The sequence below is a fragment of the Zalophus californianus genome, chromosome 13, assembly GCF_009762305.2.
Source record: "Zalophus californianus isolate mZalCal1 chromosome 13, mZalCal1.pri.v2, whole genome shotgun sequence".
In the NCBI taxonomy this organism is placed as follows: Eukaryota; Metazoa; Chordata; class Mammalia; order Carnivora; family Otariidae; genus Zalophus; species Zalophus californianus.
In genome coordinates this window covers 34,382,595-34,403,760 of record NC_045607.1, presented here as the reverse complement: position 1 = coordinate 34,403,760, position 21,166 = coordinate 34,382,595, and the positions used below count along the sequence as shown (strand labels likewise).

Below are 21,166 nucleotides of genomic sequence, written 5' to 3'. Positions count from 1 at the left end.
CGTGCCACTTACTGTGTGGGACCTGCACATGATATGGTAATTTCTTCCCCTTGTGACCTTTGCCTAAATTGGGGATAACAGTACATATCATAGTCCACCCCTTTAACTATTCAGGCCCACTCATCCCCAGGCACACAGTCACCATGACTGGCAACTACCGACTGTCGCAGGGGTGCCCTGATGCTACCACTGCCCCATGCAGCCCGGGCCCTGAGCATTCTCAGTCGCGCTCAAACACAGCTAGTCGTTGCCGATCACCGTCCCTCCGGGATAAAGCAACCGCCATGGGCGGTGTCCCAGCTTTCGCGGTCCCCAACGGATGGTAGCCGAGGGCGGCGCGTGTTTCCCAGCCGGCAGGGTTAGGCGGTCGCACGCCGGAAGTGGCCGCTGGAGCGGGAGCGCTGAGGTGTCGGCCGGCGGGGCTGCGGCCGGGTGCGGGGGGCGGGTGCGTTGGTCATGTTTACCTTCGGGCCCGGTAGTCCCGAAGGGGATGGGACGGCCGGAACCGGGGCTGAGGCGCCGGCACCCCGTGCGGGGCAGGCGGCAGCCGCCGGGCCGCTCCTTTCCGCGTCCGCGCCGCCGCAGCCCGGGGCTGACGCAGCCCCTCCCCCGTCGCCCTCCCGGAGCCCTCGTCGCCCCGGCGCCCCCTCGCTGCCCCTGGTCGCGCGCGCCGGGGAGCTCAGGCCGCCCGGAGCTCTAGACTCCTTAGCCGCTTCCGCTCAGGGAGAGCCGTCACCGCCCTCCCCGCCGCGCCGGCGACCCGGGCCAGACTGCAGGGCGGGGAGCCGGGGCCGCCACGGCCTCGGCGCCGGCCTGGGCGGCCCCGGCGCCCGGCTGTTCGGGTGGCTGAGAGAGCGCAGCCTGGGCCGCGGGCTGTTCGTGGACCCGGCGCGGGACAATTTCCGCACCATGACTAACCTGTATGGTTCCATCCATCCCGCGGACTCGGTGTATCTCAGCACCCGCACCCACGGCGCGGTCTTCAACCTCGAGTACTCGCCCGACGGGTAAGCGCGGCCCCTCGGAGGGCGGGTGCCCGCCTCCGCCTGCCTCTGCTGCCCGTGGTCGGCGGCCCGGCTTGGGGGCCGCCGGCCTGCAGGCACCCCAGCACTTTCTGAAGCGCTCTGTGGCTGTTGGAGGTCCCGGCCCAGCCCTTGGAGGTAGGCAGGCCCGGGACTCATTTGTGCACCTCGGGACGCGGAGCTCTGTGAAGCAGAAATACCTAGGGCCCTCCACCCGGCAGGTCTGCCAGAGCCAGGCCAGAGCTAGGGTCTCTGGTACACAGTACATGCCCAGCAAATACATTTTGAGTAAATACTCATTCTTTCCCTGTCATCCCAGGCTTGTGTTTTTCTCACCGAAGCTTCTGGCAAGGGTAGGAGTCTGCAGGTTCCATGTACTCTGTGCCTGACTTGCCTTGAGGGTTGACAAGTGTGCTTTCCTTGGCTCCTGAAGGATACTAAGACGCGGCAGGGAGGTGTCTTAGGATGTGGGGCATTTGTGAACTCCCCAGGCTAGACTACATGCTTCTGTTACGGGTGTCCAGCCTTTTTCCTGGCGGATTAAATATTTCATGTTTGGTCTCGGTTTACTTTGCGTTATGGGGAATTTTCAAAATAATATGTATATTTAAAACTTTGGTGAGTACACGAACAAGTTAAACAACAAAGGAAAAAAATTACAGTTCTACTCTGAGAAGACATAGTTAATATAACTCTTACCTGATCAAGGTCTTTCGATTCTAGTCATTTGCTTAGTTCATTTATTCATTCCCTCATTCAGCAAATATTTGTTGAGCACTTGCTATGTTACAGATGCGGAGATTGCAGTGGTGAGCAAAACCAGCTAATGGCACCACTCTTACTAAGCTGGGAACTTAATGGTTCAACTAGATTTTAATAACCATACTAAGTATTTCATAATGTATATGTATAAATTGAGGTAAAGGCTTGAAGGAACCGGTTGTACAACTAGGGTGTTTGAGGTTTCCCTGAAGAAATAACATTTAACCAAGAATAGAAAGAAGATGAATTAACCAAGATAGGGTGGGGAGGGGATAGAAGTATTTCAGATGGAGAAAATGGTATGTCAAAGGACCTATGGTTGAAGGGCCACTATGTCATGTTAGAGAAGCTGAAAAATGATGGCTTAACAAAGCAAAATATTTTGCTAAAGAAAAACCTAAAATATGCTGAGAAAGGAGAAAAGTAGCAGAATTTGGAATCACAGTGAGGAGGTACATCATATTCCATTTCAATGATGCATATGCATCTTCCTAATTACACTTGGTGCTAGGATCTCTGGGGTTTCTACTTAACAGCAGTTTTGTGAAACCTGTAGCAGTGAATGTTCACCTGAATACAGGTAAGAGAGGAGAAACTACTGAAGTTTATTCATGTAACCTCCCCTCCCCAGTCCTCTCTCCAACAAAGCCCTTTTCCTAAAGCTTCTCCCAAAATACCAAGAATCTGTTTCTTGTAAACATTCGGTTCCTTTCTTCTCCATACCCCAACTCTTCTCCTCCCACCCTCCTGCCTATTTTGTCAGGCTCTCAGAAATAGCCGTTTTCTACTTTTTGGAAGTGAGATTTTAGGTGCATGTTGAGAGGGGTAGAATGAATTAAAAGAAGGAATTCCCATTGCCACTGCTATTAGAATGAGGAATAAATTACTGATAGTTCTGTTTGAATCCGGACAATATTGTCTCCTATAAACATTTTTGTAAAAAGTAGTTAGGTACTCTGGTATTTAAAATAGTTCAATAATGTAAATAATTATAATTCAATGATGTTTAATTTACAATTGATACATACTCATTCTAGAAAACCTAGGCAATAAATGAGCAAAAAGAAGCTAAACATCACTTATAATCCCAGAGATTGAATGGCTATCCAAGGAAATTTTTGTGTGTGTATGTTTATTTTATTTATTTATATTTTAAAGGTTTTTATTTATTTAAATAATCTCTACACCCAATATGGGGCTCGAACTCATGACCCCGCGATTGAGTCACATGCTCTTCCAACTGAGCCAGCCAGGCGCCCCTACATATGTTTATTTTATTATATATTTTTTAAGGTTTTTATTTATTTGACAGAGACACAGCGAGAGAGGGAACACAAGCAGAGGGAGTGGGAGAGGGGGAAACAGGCTTCCCTCTGAGCAGGGAGCCCGATGTGGGGCTCGATCCCAGGACCCTGGGATCATGACCTGAGCTGAAGGCAGATGCTTAATGAGTGAGCCACCCAGGTGCCCTGCATATGTTTATTTTAATATAAACATGGAATCATATTATTTTGTTGCCTGCTTTTTTTCATACAATATATTGTGAATTACCTATGTTAATGTCTTTTTACATTATTTAACATTTTTCATTAGTTTAAATAAAACCTCTATAAACAAAATTTTTAGATTTATGTTCTCATGATAATTCTCTAGAATGAGTGTAAGGTGGTGAAGATTTTGGATACATATTATTAAACTGCCCTCTGAAGATTTTACTAATTCCTGTCACACACATAGGAAAGTGCCTGTCTCCCCATACTTTTGCCAACATTGCACATTGCCATTTTTTTTCATCTATGTGAACGTGATAGGTGAAAATAGTTGTGTTATAATTTTTTATTATTCTTACTACATTTACTAATAGGCTCCAGATTTTTGCAGGACTTAATTTTATAGAAAAAAGACATCTGTGTTAAATGAGATAATTTCATATATTCTTATGTTTTTTGGGTTAAATCAACTTACTGGGTACCATTATCGCTGTCATTTATAAGGACTTCTCAGTACAGAGAAGGAGAGGTGACATGGAAGGTAAGAATTAAAATTATGAATTTAATAGAGACCAGACTAGAAAAAATTTAGCACTAAAAAAGAAATGAAAGGATACATGGAGTAGAGGTAATTTCTAAAGAATTCCAAAAATATTATACAGTAACAGTTTTATCAAAACAAGTATATCACGTCCTAAGATAACATTTTGAAAAATGAAATTCGATGTTAATAGAAATATGTGGGACTTTGTCAAGCTATCCTTTATGAAAACACATTAGGCACTGCTGTAGAGATAAGTAGTGTATTGGAAAATAGAAATGAAGAAATTATCTAGAATGGAGATAAGAAAGATGCAGAGATTGAAAATATGAAGGAGGTTTAGTGACCTGAAGCATAGAGAGAAAAGGCATACTATATATTTGGTCAGCTCCTGAAGAAAATGAGATAAAGAATGGGGGGAAAAAAATTTTTTTTTTTTTTTTAAGAAATAATAGCTGAGAACTTGAAGAACTGAAGAAAGTCAGCAGGCCGTGATTTAAGATGCCCAACAGACCCCAAGCAGGAATCCTTTCTAGACATACAGTGACTCCAGAACAACAAATACTAAAATCTTAAAAACTAGAGAAAAAGACCTTCAAAGGGGTAATTATGAGTGATAGCCAATTAGTCATCAATAATAGTGCAAATCAGAAGAAAGTGATTGTTTTCAGTATGCTGGGAAGAAAACTGCCAGTCTAGATGTCTATACCCATCAAAGATGGATTCTTCATTTTTGTCAAGATTGAAGATTAAATACATACACAGGCAAAGCCCAGTGAGTTTGCCACCAGACCTTCAATAATGGAATTCTACATTCAGAGAGGAGTTTTCAACTGGAAGGTCTGAGATGGTAGAAAGAATGAAGAACAAAGAAAGTGGGAAATATGTATGTGAAACTAAATCTAATTTCAGTTTTGTCTTTTGCAATTAACAAAGATGGAACTAAAATTGAAGAAAATAATAAATTATGAAGGGATGTTCTAAATTTGTTTTCTTCAGGGAGTATTTGACATATTAACTGTTGGTTTTAATGTTTGCATATTAAAATTTGCAAGATTAAAAGATAAGAAAGAATATATTATCTCTAGCCTACTAGAGGAAAAAATAATGGAACAAGAAAAAATTCAAGAGAATACAAGAAAGGGAAAGAAAAAAAGTAGACAAGGTATAATAAAAAAACACAATGGCTGAAAATAAGTCCAAATATTATTAATTATAACAACTATAATAGTACTAAATGTTCAATAGGATAAACAAAAATATATCAGACATTCTAAACAAAAGCTTGTGAGCTATATTAAAATACAAACTAGGCTTTAAGGCAAAAAAATTTACTAGAGATAGGTCACTTCATGCTGATAAAAGTTCAGTTCACATGGAAGATAAAATAGTTTTGAACTTGAATGAGTTTTAAATTTAAATATATGTATCAAAAACTGATAACTTCAAGGAGAAAATGGACAAATTTATCATGGAGGAAGATTTTAATGTTCATCCTAGTATACCACAGGCAGACACAAAACAAGATAAATAAAACATCACTTAAAATCTTGCTCTGAAGAGCAGTACTGCATTCAGGCCTGATACTCAGTACACATTGGTTCAGCTGTAGCAGTTGTTAAAATATTGATACATGTCCATAGTGGTTGAATAGTTACTGCTCCAAGTACACTGAGTGTCTTCCATGGAACCACCCAGAGTAACCCACTGTATAACAACTATAGAGTTAAGAGCTGGCACTGCAAGCTGCCAACAAACATCCTACTTGAGAGCTATAGCATCGGTGCAAATTGTTCCTTATCCATGCTAGATACCCTCCCCACCACAAAAAAATGTGTAGGCAAATGCCCAGTGACCATTTGGCTTCCCTTAGTGTGGGGCTGCCTGCCTTTCACAGGCACTCTCCTGGTCATTCTTACATAGTCATTTGTGAGAACTGCAGCCTCTCATAAAGAGATCCAGAGAGATGAAGAGGGCAGTCCGATGGAAGTCGTAACACTACTGTGGGCACCATCCAAACATTAACTCTCTTGGCATAGTGTGCACTCCCATGACAGAATAGAATCCATGGCAGCTGAATGGGGCCTCTAGGGTTGATATATGGATGTCATCACTCCTGGGATGGAGATCCCTAATTTTATCATTCCTATTGAATTTCACCATTATTTAATGGGAAAAGTTTGCTAAAACCCACTAAATACCTGTCCATCATGGGTGTCAATAACACTCATTTAAGATTTTTATTCGTCAGAGAGAGAAAGCATAGGCAGAGGGAGAAGCAGGCTCCCCACTGAGCAAGGAGCCCAATGTGGGACTCAATCCTAGGACCCTGGGATCATGACCTGAGCTGAAGGCAGACGCTTAACTGACTGAGCCACCCAGGAGTCCCAACATTCATTAATGAAATTGACCACCAACATAAATCTCAGTAACCAGGAACATTTAGTTGAGGAAACAGAAGCAGAAAGGTCATTAAACACAAGATTTGTACCCTGGCTTATGCTCTTAACTGCTGTATTACTTCTCATCTGGGCTGAAGGATTAGGTCTGATATAATTAAACATGATACATCAACAGATTATTTTTGTGGCTTAGTTATTAATATTGAATACATATTTAATACACAAAATTAACAGCAAGCATTATAAGTGTTAACAATTTTTTAAAATTTTTTATTGTTATGTTAATCACCATATATTACATAATTTGTTTTGGTGTACTGTTCCATGATTCATTGTTTGTTCATAACACCCAGTGCTCCATGCAGAATGTGCCCTCAAGTGTTAAAAATTTTTAATTATACTTCAGCAAAAGCTAAAAAGAGGATTTAGCTCCACGAACAATTCTGTTGATACTGAATAATTTTTTTACTTACGAAAACTCCAAGTTACTGACTACCAATTAATGCGGACATTCGTGGAGGCGCTTTATGCAATTACTTATGTCTGTTCATGGTGCAGACAAGGGCATCTGGGTCAAAGAAAAGATTATGGCTATAATTTCCAAAAGTTAATAAATAATGGAAATTAAGTTGATGAGCAACTTAATTAGAACTATCACTTGGCATACATAATTATAGGTTAGTTTATTTTGAAAATGTTTTAAAATTTTTATTCATATGTTAATTTATATTACTGTTGAATGTTAAACATTTTTAAATATCACACTTGACTATATGTAACAGCTATCTCCTGCTTGCTTTTTTTTCCAAACAAAATGGAAGATTTACAAATTTTCACTTAAAAGGCCACATTTCAAAAGGTTATCATGGAAGTACAGTTTCTCAGTACAATGTAATCATTAGAAATGAATTACAAAAAGATAACTAGAAAAACTTCCATGTGTTTTCAAGTTGAGAAACATTTATAAATAACATGGGCCAAATAAGAAATGATAATGGAAGTTAGACATATTTAACACTAAATGATAATGAAAGTGCCATATGTCTCAAAACTTGTAGGATATAAGTAAAACAGTACTTACTAGGAAAATTATAGTCATTAATAAACTGGAAAGGAAGACAAGGAAAATTAATGAGCTAAGTATCCATCTCAAGAAATAGAGAATAGTGAAGTTATCTGTAAATAATAGCAAAGTAAGTCTGAAGAAAGCAGAAGAAAGGAAATACAGTAACAGAGAATTTCAATACAAATACTCAACAGAAAATTTTGTCTTTGAAAAGACAAATAAAAATGAAAAACACTCATATTGATTAAGAGAATCCCCAGGGTACCTGGGTGGCTCAGTCAGTTGAGTGTTCTACTCTGGATTTTGGCTCAGGTCATGGTCTCGTGGTTGTGGGGAATCAAGTCCCATCTAGGGCTCTCAGTGCTGAATCTCCTTGTCCCTCCCCCTCTGCACCACTCCCCGCTCTCCTGCACACACTCTCAATACATAAAATCTTTAAAAAAAAAAAAAAGAATCCCCAAGTAAACAATATTCAGAATGAAAAGGGAACATAACTTCAGATGCAAGAGGTAGAGATTTTAGCTTTCCAGAAGTAGTAAAAGTAGGTGGTTTGGGCCAACTCTTCAACAGAGAATAATTAGAAAAGCTAGAAAAAATATAAAATGTTTAAGATATAAAAAGCTTATGTTTGAAGAGATTGGAGAATTAAGGCAGTTAGTAAATTGCAGGGCCAGGATCTACAAAAGGAGGGAAGCCGGAAATATGAGCCCACCATTTTAGCCAACTGATTAAGCAGTATGGTGGAAATGAAAAGTGTAGAAAATAAAATAATGTAAATCACTACATTAACATACTGAAGGAAAAATACAGGGTAATTTCAGTAAATGTTGGCCAACTTTTATGCATTGAAAATAATGAAAAAAAAAACCCCAGCAAATTTGAAGTAGAACCTCCTTAATCCAATAATAGGAATCTACCCCCCCAAAAAAGAAAAATTCCACAGCAGACATTGTACTTAATGATGAAACGGTGAAGGTATTCTTGAAAATCAGGAATAAGAGGAGTGCCTGCTAATATTAACGTTTCTATTTAACATTATACTGAAAGTCCTAGCTAGTGTAGTAACAAGGTATTAAAAAAAACCAAAGCATTTGTTTGTACATGATATGATTATTGACAAAGAAAACCTAAAATAACCTACAGATAAAGTATTAAAATAGCAAGATTGGTGGATAAATAATTTTAAAATCAATTGCATTTTTTTTAAAGATTTTATTTATTCATTTGAGACACAGAGATACAGAGAGAGAGAGAGAGCAGGAGCAGGGGGAGAGGCAGAGGGAGAAGGAGAAGCAGGCTCTCTGCTGAGCCAGGAGCCCGATGTGGGGCTTGATCCCAGGACACTGGGATCATGACCTGAGCCGAAGGCAGACGCTCAACCATCTGAGCCACCCAGGTGCCCCAAATCAATTGCATTTCTGTACACCAACAACAAACAAAGCACATTTTTAAAAAGAACATTTACAAAATCATTTAAAAAAAGTGTCGGATACCTAGGAATAAATCTAAGAAGGTAGGCATGACCCATATGAAGAAAATCTCCATGGTAAATGGAAATACACCATGCACATAGATTGAAAGACTTCGTATTGTAATGATCTCGATTCTGCAAACTTTTTTTTTTAAGATTTTATTTATTTGACAGACACAGCGAGAGAGGGAACACAAGCAGGGGTAGTGGGAGAAGGAGAAGCAGGCTTCCCACGGAGCAGGGAGCCTGACGCAGAGCTCTATCCCAGGACCCTGGGATCATGACCTGAGCTGAAGGCAGACGCTTAACAACTGAGCCACCCAGGCGCCCCCAAACTTTTAAGATTTTATTTATTTGAGAGAGAGACCAAAGGAGCACAAGTAGGGGAATGGGCAGAGGGAAGAAGGAGAGGGACAGGGACAAACAGACTCCCCACTGAGCTAGGGAGCCTCAGTCTGGCTTGATCTCAGGGTCCTGGGATCACGACCTGAGCCAGAGTCAGACACCTAACCCACTAAGCCACCCAGGTGCTCTGTATGCAAACTCTTCTATAGATTTATTACAGTCTCAAAATCTGTAGCTGTATTTGTATGTGTGTGTACGTAACTTGATTAAGTTGATTCGAAGTGTATAAGGATGTTTAAAGGCCCAAGAATTGCTAAGATACTCTTGCTAAGAAAATCTAAAATATGTGGGAAGATACACATGTTAGTGATGGGATGATTCAGTATTGAATGATACAAATTCTACCGAATTAATTTGTAAAGTCAGTGCATCCCAGTAAAAATACTAACAAGATTTTTTAGTAGGACCTGACATGCCATATCTAAAATTCATTGGAAGACAAAGCATATTATTAGCCTCCCCCCACCCCACTGAGAAAGCATATTAGCCCTTCAAAAAAAAGTTCATAAAGTAATGTTCATCTTGTTTTGCATATGTGAAACCTTTTAGAAATTAAAATAGTATGGTGATGTTGCATAGAATAAGATATAGAATCCAAAAACATAACATATAAAGATCACATTTCAAACCAATGAGAAAAGTATAGGCTTTGATATTGGGACAAATGATACTCATTTTAAAAAGTTACAAATCAGGCCATGTACAAAAATAGATTGTATTAAAGCAATGACTATCAGTTTTATAAATCTCTTAGAAAGTTTAGGACTCTCCCAGAATCGCCAATTCATTTACTTTGTTTTATTTTTTTATTTATTTATTTTTTTAAAGATTTTATTTATTTATTAGAGAGAGAGAATGAGAGATAGAGAGCATGAGAGGGAAGAGGGTCAGAGGGAGAAGCAGACTCCCCGCCGAGCAGGGAGCCCGATGTGGGACTCGATCCCGGGACTCCAGGATCATGACCTGAGCCGAAGGCAGTCGCTTAACCAACTGAGCCACCCAGGCGCCCTATTTACTTTGTTTTAGAGAGGGAGAGTGTAGAGGGTGATGAGGGAGGGTCAGAGGGAGAGGGAGAGAGAGAATTTTAAGCAGACTCCATGCCCAGCACAGAGGAGCCTGCTCCTCCTGCTGCGGGATTCAATTTCACAACCCTGAGATTATGACCTGAGCCGAAAACAAGAGTTGGACACTTAACTGAGCCACCAGCACCCATGATTCATTTACTTTTTTGCACAAAAAGGAGTAAAGTTCATTCCATGACTCTTGTAACAAAAAGAAACGGCTGTTTATTTATCTTCTAAAATTAGATATTAATTTGAACATTTTAACTCATGCTGATCAACTAGCACAAAAATCCTTCAGATACTAAATTTTTGAAGTCCAGATATTTCAAAAAAGGGTTTATGCAGAGCAGACACCCTTTAAAGGACAATTTCATGATTACTAAATATGGAAAATACTTCAATTTAGATTTTTCCCCTCTCCTACTTTATCTAAGAAGTTTGTTCTGGGGCGCCTGGGTGGCTCAGTCATTAAGCGTCTGCCTTCGGCTTGGGTCATGATCCCGGAGTCCTGGGATCGAGTCCCACATCAGGCTCCCTGCTCAGCAGGAAGCCTGCTTCTCCCTCTCCCACTCCCCCTGCTTGTGTTCCTGCTTTCGCTGTCTCTCTGTCAAATAAATAAATAAAATCTTAAAAAATAAAAAATAAAAAAAAAGTTTGTTCTGAATAGAAACTTTTGGCTATTTAAAATTCTATCCTGGGGCACCTGGCTGGCTCAGTTGGTAGAGCATGTGACTCTTGATCTTGGGGTTGTGAGTTTGAGCCACACATTGGGTATAGAGATTACTTAAAAAAAATTTTTTTTTAATTGTCTCATTTTCATCTTAAATGTACAAATTCCATGTGTTATTGGAACTATAAATTGGGAAGGCCTGCAGTTTCCAAGACTCAGGATTTCTTTTGCTAGATCTGAATCTGAAAGATCAGTGCCCACAAAAAACTAAGACTCAAAGTAAATAAAAGACAGAGAGCCCGATGCGGGACTCAATGCCGGGACTCCAGGATCATGATCTGAGCTGAAGGCAGTCGCTTAACCAACTGAGCCACCCAGGTGCCCCTGATTTTCAGAAATCAAAATGGGGCTTATAAAAGGTTTATAATAATATAACTTCGTAATAGGAAGGGGCTGAAACAAGAGACAATACTAAAAACTGTAAAGGAAAAGATTAAGTTTGATTATATCTAACTGGTTTGGTAGGATATATACCAAACCTTTTATAGTACAGTTTAATAGATACTGATAAATATACAATTTTGTCATATATGACTTTTTTTTCCCTAAGTTGCCTCATCTATGCATGTTTTTTTTACAACCAGCTTTTCTCATTTAAAAATATGTTTTGGGGGTGCCAGGGTGGCTCAGTTGGTTAGGTGTCTGACTCTTGCTTTCTGCTTTCTCATGAGATAGAGCCCTGCATTGGGCTCCACGCTGAGCATGGAGCCTGTTTGAGACTCTCTTTCTCCCTCTTCCTCTGCTCCTCCCCACCCCCACCCCCCAGCGCTCTCTCACACACGCTCGCTCGCTCTCTCTCAAAAGAAAAAATGTTTTGGAGTTCTTTCATATCCATATGAAACTATCTCTTATATTTTTAAATGTTGCACCATATTGGAAAGTATTACATACCATGGCTTATATAATCAATCGTTCCTTCTTTCATGTACATTTAGGTTACTTTTGATTTCTCATTATGGTGAGGTGTATCTTTATATATGCTTCTTTGTATTTATAAATGACTATTTCTTTAGATTAAATTTCCAGAAAAAATTGCTGAGTCAAAAGGTACACACATTTAAAAGTTTGGTAGATACGGGTACTCTCCAAACCTGAGCTGTACCAGTTTATGCTCCACCATAATGTTTGAGAGTACCATTTTCTACTATTGCCAAGAACAGATAGTTTCAATCTTGTAAATATTTGCTTCTAACATGGACAAAAAGAAGTTATTCATTATAGTTTGTGTAATTATAAGTAAGTGAGTATCAATAATAAGAGAATGCTAGAAAACTAAAGGGAAATGTGTCCTTTGCTTTCAGGTCAGTGCTGACTGTTGCTTGTGAACAGACTGAAGTTCTGCTTTTTGACCCTATATCTTCAAAGCACATAAAAACACTTTCTGAAGCTCATGAAGATTGTGTAAATAATATCAGGTTAGTATTTTAGTGAAATAGTGAAGTTTATTAGTGTGACACAAAATATCTAATTTGGAAGTTAATGAAAATTTGTAATGTCTTGCCCAGCAGCGCTAGATACGCATATGCGATTTGTGAATTTTATCCCTTATGAAACTTATTCCTTTAATTACAAAACTTGCTATTAACCATTTTGGATTAGAATCTTTCTGAAATGTATTTTTTACTTCCATATGATTTTACCTTTTCTCTTCATATATCAGGGTCATCATTATGAACCTCAGCCATGTATTATGATAGTCCTGCAATGTCTTTGGGCTAATGATCTGTGTAGAATTATGGCAGTCCCATTGCTAAGCCTCTCTCACCCCTATCCCCCAAATCCAAACTGTTGAGGGGAAAAAACACATATGCACAGAGAACTTCTTTCTAAAAGCATGTTGGAAGCACCTTAAATTCTCAATAATGTGGGAAGTAAATAACAGTTGAAAGCTTGGTGGATTAATATGCAGTCATTAAAATGATGGTCACAGGGACTACATATCAACATTGACAAATGCTTGGGGCAAATATGTTAAAATCATTATAAAAATTGTTACAAATATGACATGCAGAAGATAAGTATTTTTCAATGCTAACATGGGGTGGGTTAGAATGAATGGATGATAAGTAATTTTCTGTTTTTTAAACATTATGTAATAAGATTATATTCATTTTATACTGAATCCTTTAAATGTTCAAAAAAAAAGAAATAGGGAAATTACTTCTAGTTATGGTGACATACTGAATTTTGATGTAACCTCTATGCTCCAAACACATAGAATGACAGATTAAATAGCACAAAAGATACAGCCAGGCTTTGAAACAACATAAACATTTTTGTGAGCCAGAAATGGAACAGAGACACAAGCTGTTATAAGGCTGAAACCACAAACCCACTGGGTTTTGAGTCTGGTACTGATGTGTAGTGGTTTTAGTTCCTGTCAAGAATCAAAAGTACTAAAGTGCTTCATATGAGGCAGGAACCAGAGCCAGAAGTACTACACAATGCATTGGCTGGAATGCCTGTCCCATTTGTGAAAGGCTGAAAAAAAGGGAAAAGCTATTCACTACCTGAGGCCATGGATTTTGGCTGATTAAGACACAACCTCATGGCCAGGAATTCAGTGAAGCCATTACTGAATCAGTGATTGAATGTTTATGTGTGATAGCTCCAATCTCATCATGAAACTGAAGGCCTTAATGTCATTATAAGGCCTAATTGTGGATTAGGGGTTCAGAAATCCAAGTGGGGGCAATTATAAAACCATTAAATAGGAAAGAGAGGAAAAAATAATTAAAAACCTTTCTTACTTTAAATAAGCCTATAACCAAAATTCTGAAACTCATGAAGACATCTAATAGTAATATCATAACAAATTCAGCAACTAAAACAAGCATATTTTCTGGATGAAATTAATTTTATGGAGTAGTCCAACAAAGACTTTATTTTTAAAAATAAATTATTTATTTTTTTTTGACTAGGTAATACATGCACGTGGTACAAAATTCAAAGGTACAAAAGGGTAAACAGTGAAAAGTAAGTCTGTCTCCCACCTCTGTCCCCTAGCCACCCAGTTCCCCTCCCCAGAGGCAACCACTATACCAATTTCTTGCTGTCCTTTCTGAGAGAGTCTGTGCATGTACAAGCGTGCGCACACACACACACACACACACACACACACACTTTTATATAAATGGTAGCATTCTACACACACAATTATATACCTTGGCTTTTTCATTTAATAACATATTTAGAGATCATTCCATATTAGTACTATGGATGATCTTATTCTTTTTAACGGCTGCATAGTATTCCATTGATTGGAAGAAACTTTAAAGCATTTTTAGGATGCTCAAATAAATAAGTTAATTGATACTTTCCATTTAAAGAGAACTCAAAATTATGAAACAAAAGAAATGCACCAAGAGCAGGTTAATGTGGAAAAGAACCAACTACAACTCTTAGAAATTAAAAATGTACTTAGTATATAAAAAACTTAAAAGATGGGATAAATTTTATCCTTTACACCGCTGATGAAAGAATTAATGGGTTCGAAAATACTAAGAGTACTTAAAAGACATAGAGGATTAATTGAGAGTGTCCAGTATATATATAATAAGAATTACAGAAAAAGATGTAGAGATTGGTGGAGAACTAATTTTTGAAGACACAAAGGCGGAGAATTTTTAGCATTAAGGAAGGTCCTGAATCCTCGAATCAAAAGTAGACCCTAGAGTGTCAGGTAGGTTAAATAAAGATAAATATACATTTAGACAGGTTGTAGTAAAACTTTAGAATATCAAAGGAAAAGAGAAAATCTTAAAAGCCACCAAAGTTAGAAGCCAGATTACCTACAGAGGTATAGTTCAACATTATAACAGAAGGTACCTCATCAGCAACAGTTGATGCTAGGAGATTATGAAGTAGTAGCTTAAATACTAAGGGAAAATAATGCCCAGTGCCATATCATATCCAGGTAAACTGTTATTCCATAATGAAGAATTTAATTAGGTGAAATGATAAATGTTATTAATTATTAATAGCAGAAAGATAATTAGTTTTTTGGGGGGAGTACATTTAAAACAGTTAAAACTAAAGTCTAGATTTATTTTCTGGTAGTAACATTAAAAAGGAAAAAATATGAAATTAAGTTTTAGTAATGTTTTATTTACCCCAATAGGAATAAAATACCATTTCAACATGTAATCATTAAAACATTTATTGAGATACTTTAGTGTCATTTTTTAATCTTAAATTTTCAAAATCCAATGTTTTGACACTTAGAGCACAACCCAGTTCAGACTGGCCACATGTCAAGGATTGAAAAGTTACATGTAGCTAATGGCTACCAAACTGTACAGTGTAGCTTTAAATAGTAAAAACAAATAGGTTGTGTGTAATATGGTAAGGTTCCTGTCATGTTCAAGAAGAAGATAGAAATATTAAGTAATTTCAGACTCTTTCAGAACAATATATAATTAAATATATACAATGAAAAAAATACTAAATTAAAGGTAACTAAAATAGTAGACATACAAAGTATAACTAGCTTCCAAAACAGAAGTGGGAGAGGGGATGTTGAAAACATGATCAGTTCAGTGGAAGATGGGAAAGCTTAAAAAAGTAAGAAAATAAATAAAACAAAGGAAAGGGATGATAAGTAGAAAACAAGAAGTAGAAATAGACCCAGTATGTGAGTAGTTCATAGTAAGTATAAATGAACTGATCTTTATTAAAAGACATGGAGACAGCAATTTGAATAAAAACCGAAATCATCTGTATATTCATTATAGAGATACCAAAACTAAAACTGCCCAAAAATGGGAAAAGAAAACTAATGTAGATTATCATTATTGGACAGATGGAAGACTAAAGGCTTTAATAAGGATAAAGTGAAACAGTACGTATTAATAAAAGGAAAAATCAACTAAGAACATAAAATAATGATGAACTTTTGTATATAACTTGAAATTTGTATATTTAAAAAAAAACAGAAAAACCAAAAACAATACAGATAAGGAATTACAAATCTATAATCATAGTTAGAGATTTTAATACACTTCCATCCCAAACTCATAAATCAAGTAGATAAAAATTAAGCTATAGAAGATTTTAAAATACCTTGGACAACCTTTCTACTAAAAATAGAAATGCAGGATAAGATTTTTAAAATATATTTTTTAAATGTGTAGTTGAGCTGATAAGAAAGAAAGGAATCCTAGGGCCAAAAATGAAGTAGATGCTAGAATGCAAAGAACTAAACAAGTATTCAGCTGGCTTTTACCCTGGAGGCATCTGCCAAATGCGGGTGACCTTGAGCTTCTGTTTCAATATGTATAAGGAGTTAACAGTGGACAGGAGAGTTAATTCTATGGCCAGTTGAAGATGAGAAGTCTAGTAGAAAACTGCATAAGGCTGGGACTCCAAAGAGCTACACTTACAGCATAAAGGTGATCTAGAAACATACACCACCTTGTCCATGTAGACTATGACATTGGTAGAGGGTTGTCAGAAGATCTCCTCAGTGAATGTCTGACCACAAGTCAGTCCTCACGCATGTGTGGGGCCCAAATTCACACTACCATATGGTCCAAAACCATCTAGCCAGCAATTTTAAATTGGATGCAGGTTGATAGTACTGCCAGGTACCTGCAAAAACAAATGCAAATCTTCTCTGGGGAAGAAAACTCAGTATCATAAAGAAGTCAGTTCTTTCCAGATTAGTCTCTAAATTTAGTACAGTTTTAATCAAAATACCAACAGCGTTTTTTTTTTTTAACTTAAAAATTCATATTGAATAGCAGAGTGCCAAGAATATCAATTTTGAAGGAGACTAAGATGGTAGTCTTCCAGATATCAAACGCAGTCTTAGGACAGGGATAGATTAAGTGCCTAATGAAATGGAGTAGAACTTCCAGAAACAGACCCATGCATATATGGAAATTTGATAGATGACTGCAGGGGCATTACAGATCAGTGGCAGGGAAAATGGAAAAGAGAGAATTGGTTATATACATGAAATAACTGCAAGTTAAAGACCTAATTATGAAAGCAAACCATTTAAAGCTTTAGAAGAAATATAGAATATATTTATGTTCTGAGAGAGGATTTTTTTTAAAAGGTTTTATTTATTTATTTGACAGAGACACAGCGAGAGAGGGAACACAAGCAGGGGAAGTGGGAGAGGGAGAAGCAGGCTTCCCGCCAAGCAGGGAGCCCAATGTGGCGCTCGATCCCAGGACCCTGGGATCATGACCTGAGCCGAAGGCAGACGCTTGATGACTGAGCCACCCAGGTGCCCCGAGAAAGGATTTTTTAAGATACAAAAAACACAGATCATTAAAGGATTGCTAACTTCAACCGCATTAAAATTGAAAACTTCATTCTAACCAAAGACATAACAGTGTGAGAAGATAAGCTATAGGCGGGTGGGAGAAGATATTTTCAATGCACATAGCCAAAGAAGGATTAGTATGCAGGATATATAAGACAATTACCCTGGAGCAAGATAGGCAGAGAATCATATAAGAGAAGCTAAAATGAGCAATAAATAATGGAAAATTTTTCAAGCTTCCTAGTTATGAAAATGCAAATAAAAATAAACAATGAAGAAATACTAAGTATTGGCAAAGATGTTGAGAAGTAGAAACCCTTGGACATTGATGGAGTATAATTGGTAAAATTATTTTGAAGAGCAATTCAGCAATATCTGGTAAAATTGAAGATCAAACAGATTTTTAAGAAATTAAGGCACGTGTAAATAAGGAGATGTGTAAAGAAGGTTCGTTATAGCATCATTAGTAATAAAAGTTGGAAACACATCTCCATCAAGAGGAAGATAAATTCCAGTATACTCATACAATGGAATACTATACATCAGTTAAAATAAATGAACTAGAAGCATCAGCATCTGAGATACATTTCAGAAATTCCAGGTTGAGCCAGAAAAGCAAATTGTAGAATGAGCTATACAGTGTGATACCATTTATATAAAGTCTGAAAATATACAAACATAAGTTTGATGAGGGTATGTATTTGTCTTATTTGTTCTCTGCTCTATTCGCAGCACCTAGAACTGTGCCTAGCACATAGTGGGTGCTAATTAAATATTTATGGAATAAATTGAATGCAAAACAAAACTATACATTGTTTATGGATACATACTTAGAATCTCATGATATTAAAAACTTGCATGGGGAGTGACAAATTTTGGATAGTGGTTCCCTCTGGAGAGGGAGGGAGGGGAATGGGATTGGGGAGGGATATTCAGGGTGCTTCAGTTGTGTTTGTAATGTTCAAAAGAATCTGAAAGATAACAAAATGTTAAAATTTGATAAAGCTGGGTGGTGGGTATCACAGGTTTTTGTTATATTCTTCATAGTTTTCTCTATGTTTTTAATATTTTACAATTTATTTTTTCTTACCCAAAAAGAAAAGATGTTGAGTTGTTTGCCCCTACTCAGAATGATCTCTGACTAATCTGCTGTTAGAATTTGTTCTTTATCAATGTCAGCTCTCATTTGCTGCTATCAGTATGTCTGCTTTAGTACCCCACACCTACAGATTTGAATTTGCTTATCTCTTGGTTTGAAAACCAGGTTTTGAAGCTTTTTTAGAAGTACATATCACTTAAGAGTTTTGCATGAGGATCTGAGGGGTCCTCTGGCATGAGCTTAAGTGTGCATTACTTATTAATATTAACTTCCATTTTTTTGAGTGCCTACCATATGCCAAACCTTTTGTGAAGCACTTTTCATACAATATCAATTCTCACAGTATCCTTATGTGAAACAGATATTGTACTCATTTAAGGAATGAAGAAATTGCAGCTCAGATAAAGAGATTTGCTCAATATCTTTAATATGTAGCAAGTGGTAGAGCTGGAATTCATGCTCAGTTCAATTAGACCAACTCACTGTACTGTTCAGAGATGTGGGCATGCATTTCTTAGATAGTGATTTTACACATACTTAGTAATGTCTTCTAGTTCATTTCTTAGTTTTTTAAGGTTTGCTTATCTTGTAAAATAAAAATATTGATAGTTGGGAAGGGTATTTTCTGTTGCTTCATACTTCAGGAAAGTAAGGGAAAAATCTGTAACAAATTCTTAAGCCCATTATACAGGCTTACTGCTCATTCATAAATATATGTAAAATATATGGATTTAAGAGTCCATTTGATAATCAAGGCCCCCCCAGTATGAGATTACAAGGGCAGTTGAGATTATCATAAGTATTCAGTGCCTCTTTTAAATATTCCAGGATCTACTTTTCCCTCCCACTGTCTTTGTTGGTCTTTTCCTGATTGGTATATTTCAAACACTATAATGTAAATGCAGTCCTTATCACTGGGAACATGAAATTTCTTACCTTGCAAAGGATGTGGAATTGCACAAAACCCTGAGAGTGATATTAGAAAACTAGTCAATTACATATAAAATCATTGACAAATAAAGATCTGATTGAGTTAGACTAGTTATCAATTAAAAGGAAATGACAGAAATGAGGACATGCTATTCAGAGAATTCAGAGAATTATGTGAATATCTCATGGGACTAAGGAAAGGCCCTTGGGAAAATGGATAAAGCCCTTGAAGTTTATATAGAAATGACTCTCTGTAGTACAAGACTCAAATATGAAGTAAGGGTGTTATATTTTGCTGTCATAATTTTATTGGAAAGATTATGCAGGAAAACCCATTTAATTTATTCTTATTCTACAAATTTGCATATGTTTATATAAATATAAGATAAATGTTAAAAGTTATTATGATTTTAGTTTTTAGATAAAGACAACACTTTCTTTCCCTTGTACAATGAAATGTTGGTACCTGTTTTAAAGAAATTCTATTTCAATTGCTGTTATCCTTCACCAATTATCCTCTGATAATGAAGACTTCAATTTATCCAGATGTCCAGTTTATCCAGAACTATTATAGTCATATGTTGGGGTTTGATGGGAACATATGGAGCAGTTTTGTAATTCATAAACTCATAGATTTCAGGGTGTATGGAGTGTTTCCTGTTTATTAGAGACTATGGAGTTAAAAACATTTCACAATCATTAAATTATTAGGCTAGACTGAGTTTTAATTTGAGAAGATTGAGCCAGATCTCCAAGAATTTGTTTAACACTTTACATTCTCTACATCTGCTTGCTTTAGTATAAGAATTGTGGATACTTTAACTGGTCTCCTAATCTACATTCTTAGTTTTCTATAATTTATTCTCTTCACCAATGATTCTTCAATACCAAGATTTTTAACAGGTAAAATTTTGAGGCAAAATGAGAAAACTAAAGTCAAAGTGTTGAATTTTTCATTAAGGTAAATTTATTCAATTCAGATTATTAGCTTTTATTCCAAGATTATATTCTTTGTACATTATTGGTATTAAAATATTTTCCATGCAACAATGGTAATTTTTCAATGGCCTTATTGACAAAAATTTTAAAACTGATCCCCCACTTCATTTTATTTGTTATGAAAATCCAAGAGTTTTGGAAACTAGCTACCTCAGAGATCTTTTTGAAACTCTTATCATTTCCTTTTCTTGCCTAAAGCCTTTAGGGTGGACCACTGTGGCCTAAGGTGGTATAATGCCACTGGGGTTTTGTTTTTTTTTAAGATTTTATTTATTTGATAGAGAAACAGTGAGAGAGGGAACACAAGCAGGGGGAGTGGGAGAGGGAGAAGCAGGCTTCCCGTGGAGCATGCAGGACTCGATCCCAGGACCCTGGGATCAGGACCTCAGCCGAAGGCAGATGCTCAACAACTGAGCCACCCAGGCACCCCGCCACTGGGGTTTTGAATCCATATGTGCATTAAGTATTTTCTGTAGACTAAGTAAAATATCTTATTTTTTCCCTAAATTTTTTAAACATAAGAAGATGCTCTGTGATGATGAACAGTTTATTTTAAAAGTTTGACTTTCCAGTTGCCTTTTGTCATGGTGTATTTTTTCAGTCGTTTAATTCCTGTCAGGAAGTCATTAAAATATTTTTACTTTAAAAAGCCTAATCAGTAAAGATAAAACCATAGGGGGAAAAAAATGGACTTGACAATTTTGATTTGTAAAAATTTTGATATAGTAAGAAAATATATAAACCACATAATAAGATAAAAGTATATATGGAAAATATATTCAACATACTGTCTTTTTTTTCAACATACTGTCTTTGAAAAACTGAGGTATATTATCTTTACTATAAAGAGAATTTATAACTCTAATAAAAATAATACAGCAGTAGGAAAATCAGTAAGGAATATGAATAGC

General features: G+C 37.2%; 1 protein-coding gene across 2 annotated transcripts in view; it reads left to right on the top strand.

Moving 5' to 3' along the window:
• Nucleotides 1-388: 388 nt before the first annotated feature.
• Nucleotides 389-21,166, top strand: part of DCAF10 (DDB1 and CUL4 associated factor 10) — a 40,516-nt gene continuing 19,738 nt past the window's right edge. For both annotated transcript variants that reach the window (XM_027615166.2, XM_027615167.1), the window contains exons 1-2: nucleotides 389-1,007; nucleotides 12,255-12,368. In XM_027615166.2, the coding sequence (XP_027470967.1) occupies nucleotides 457-1,007; nucleotides 12,255-12,368 (665 nt within the window). In that variant the 5' untranslated portion in view covers nucleotides 389-456. The remainder of the gene's footprint in view (nucleotides 1,008-12,254; nucleotides 12,369-21,166) is intronic.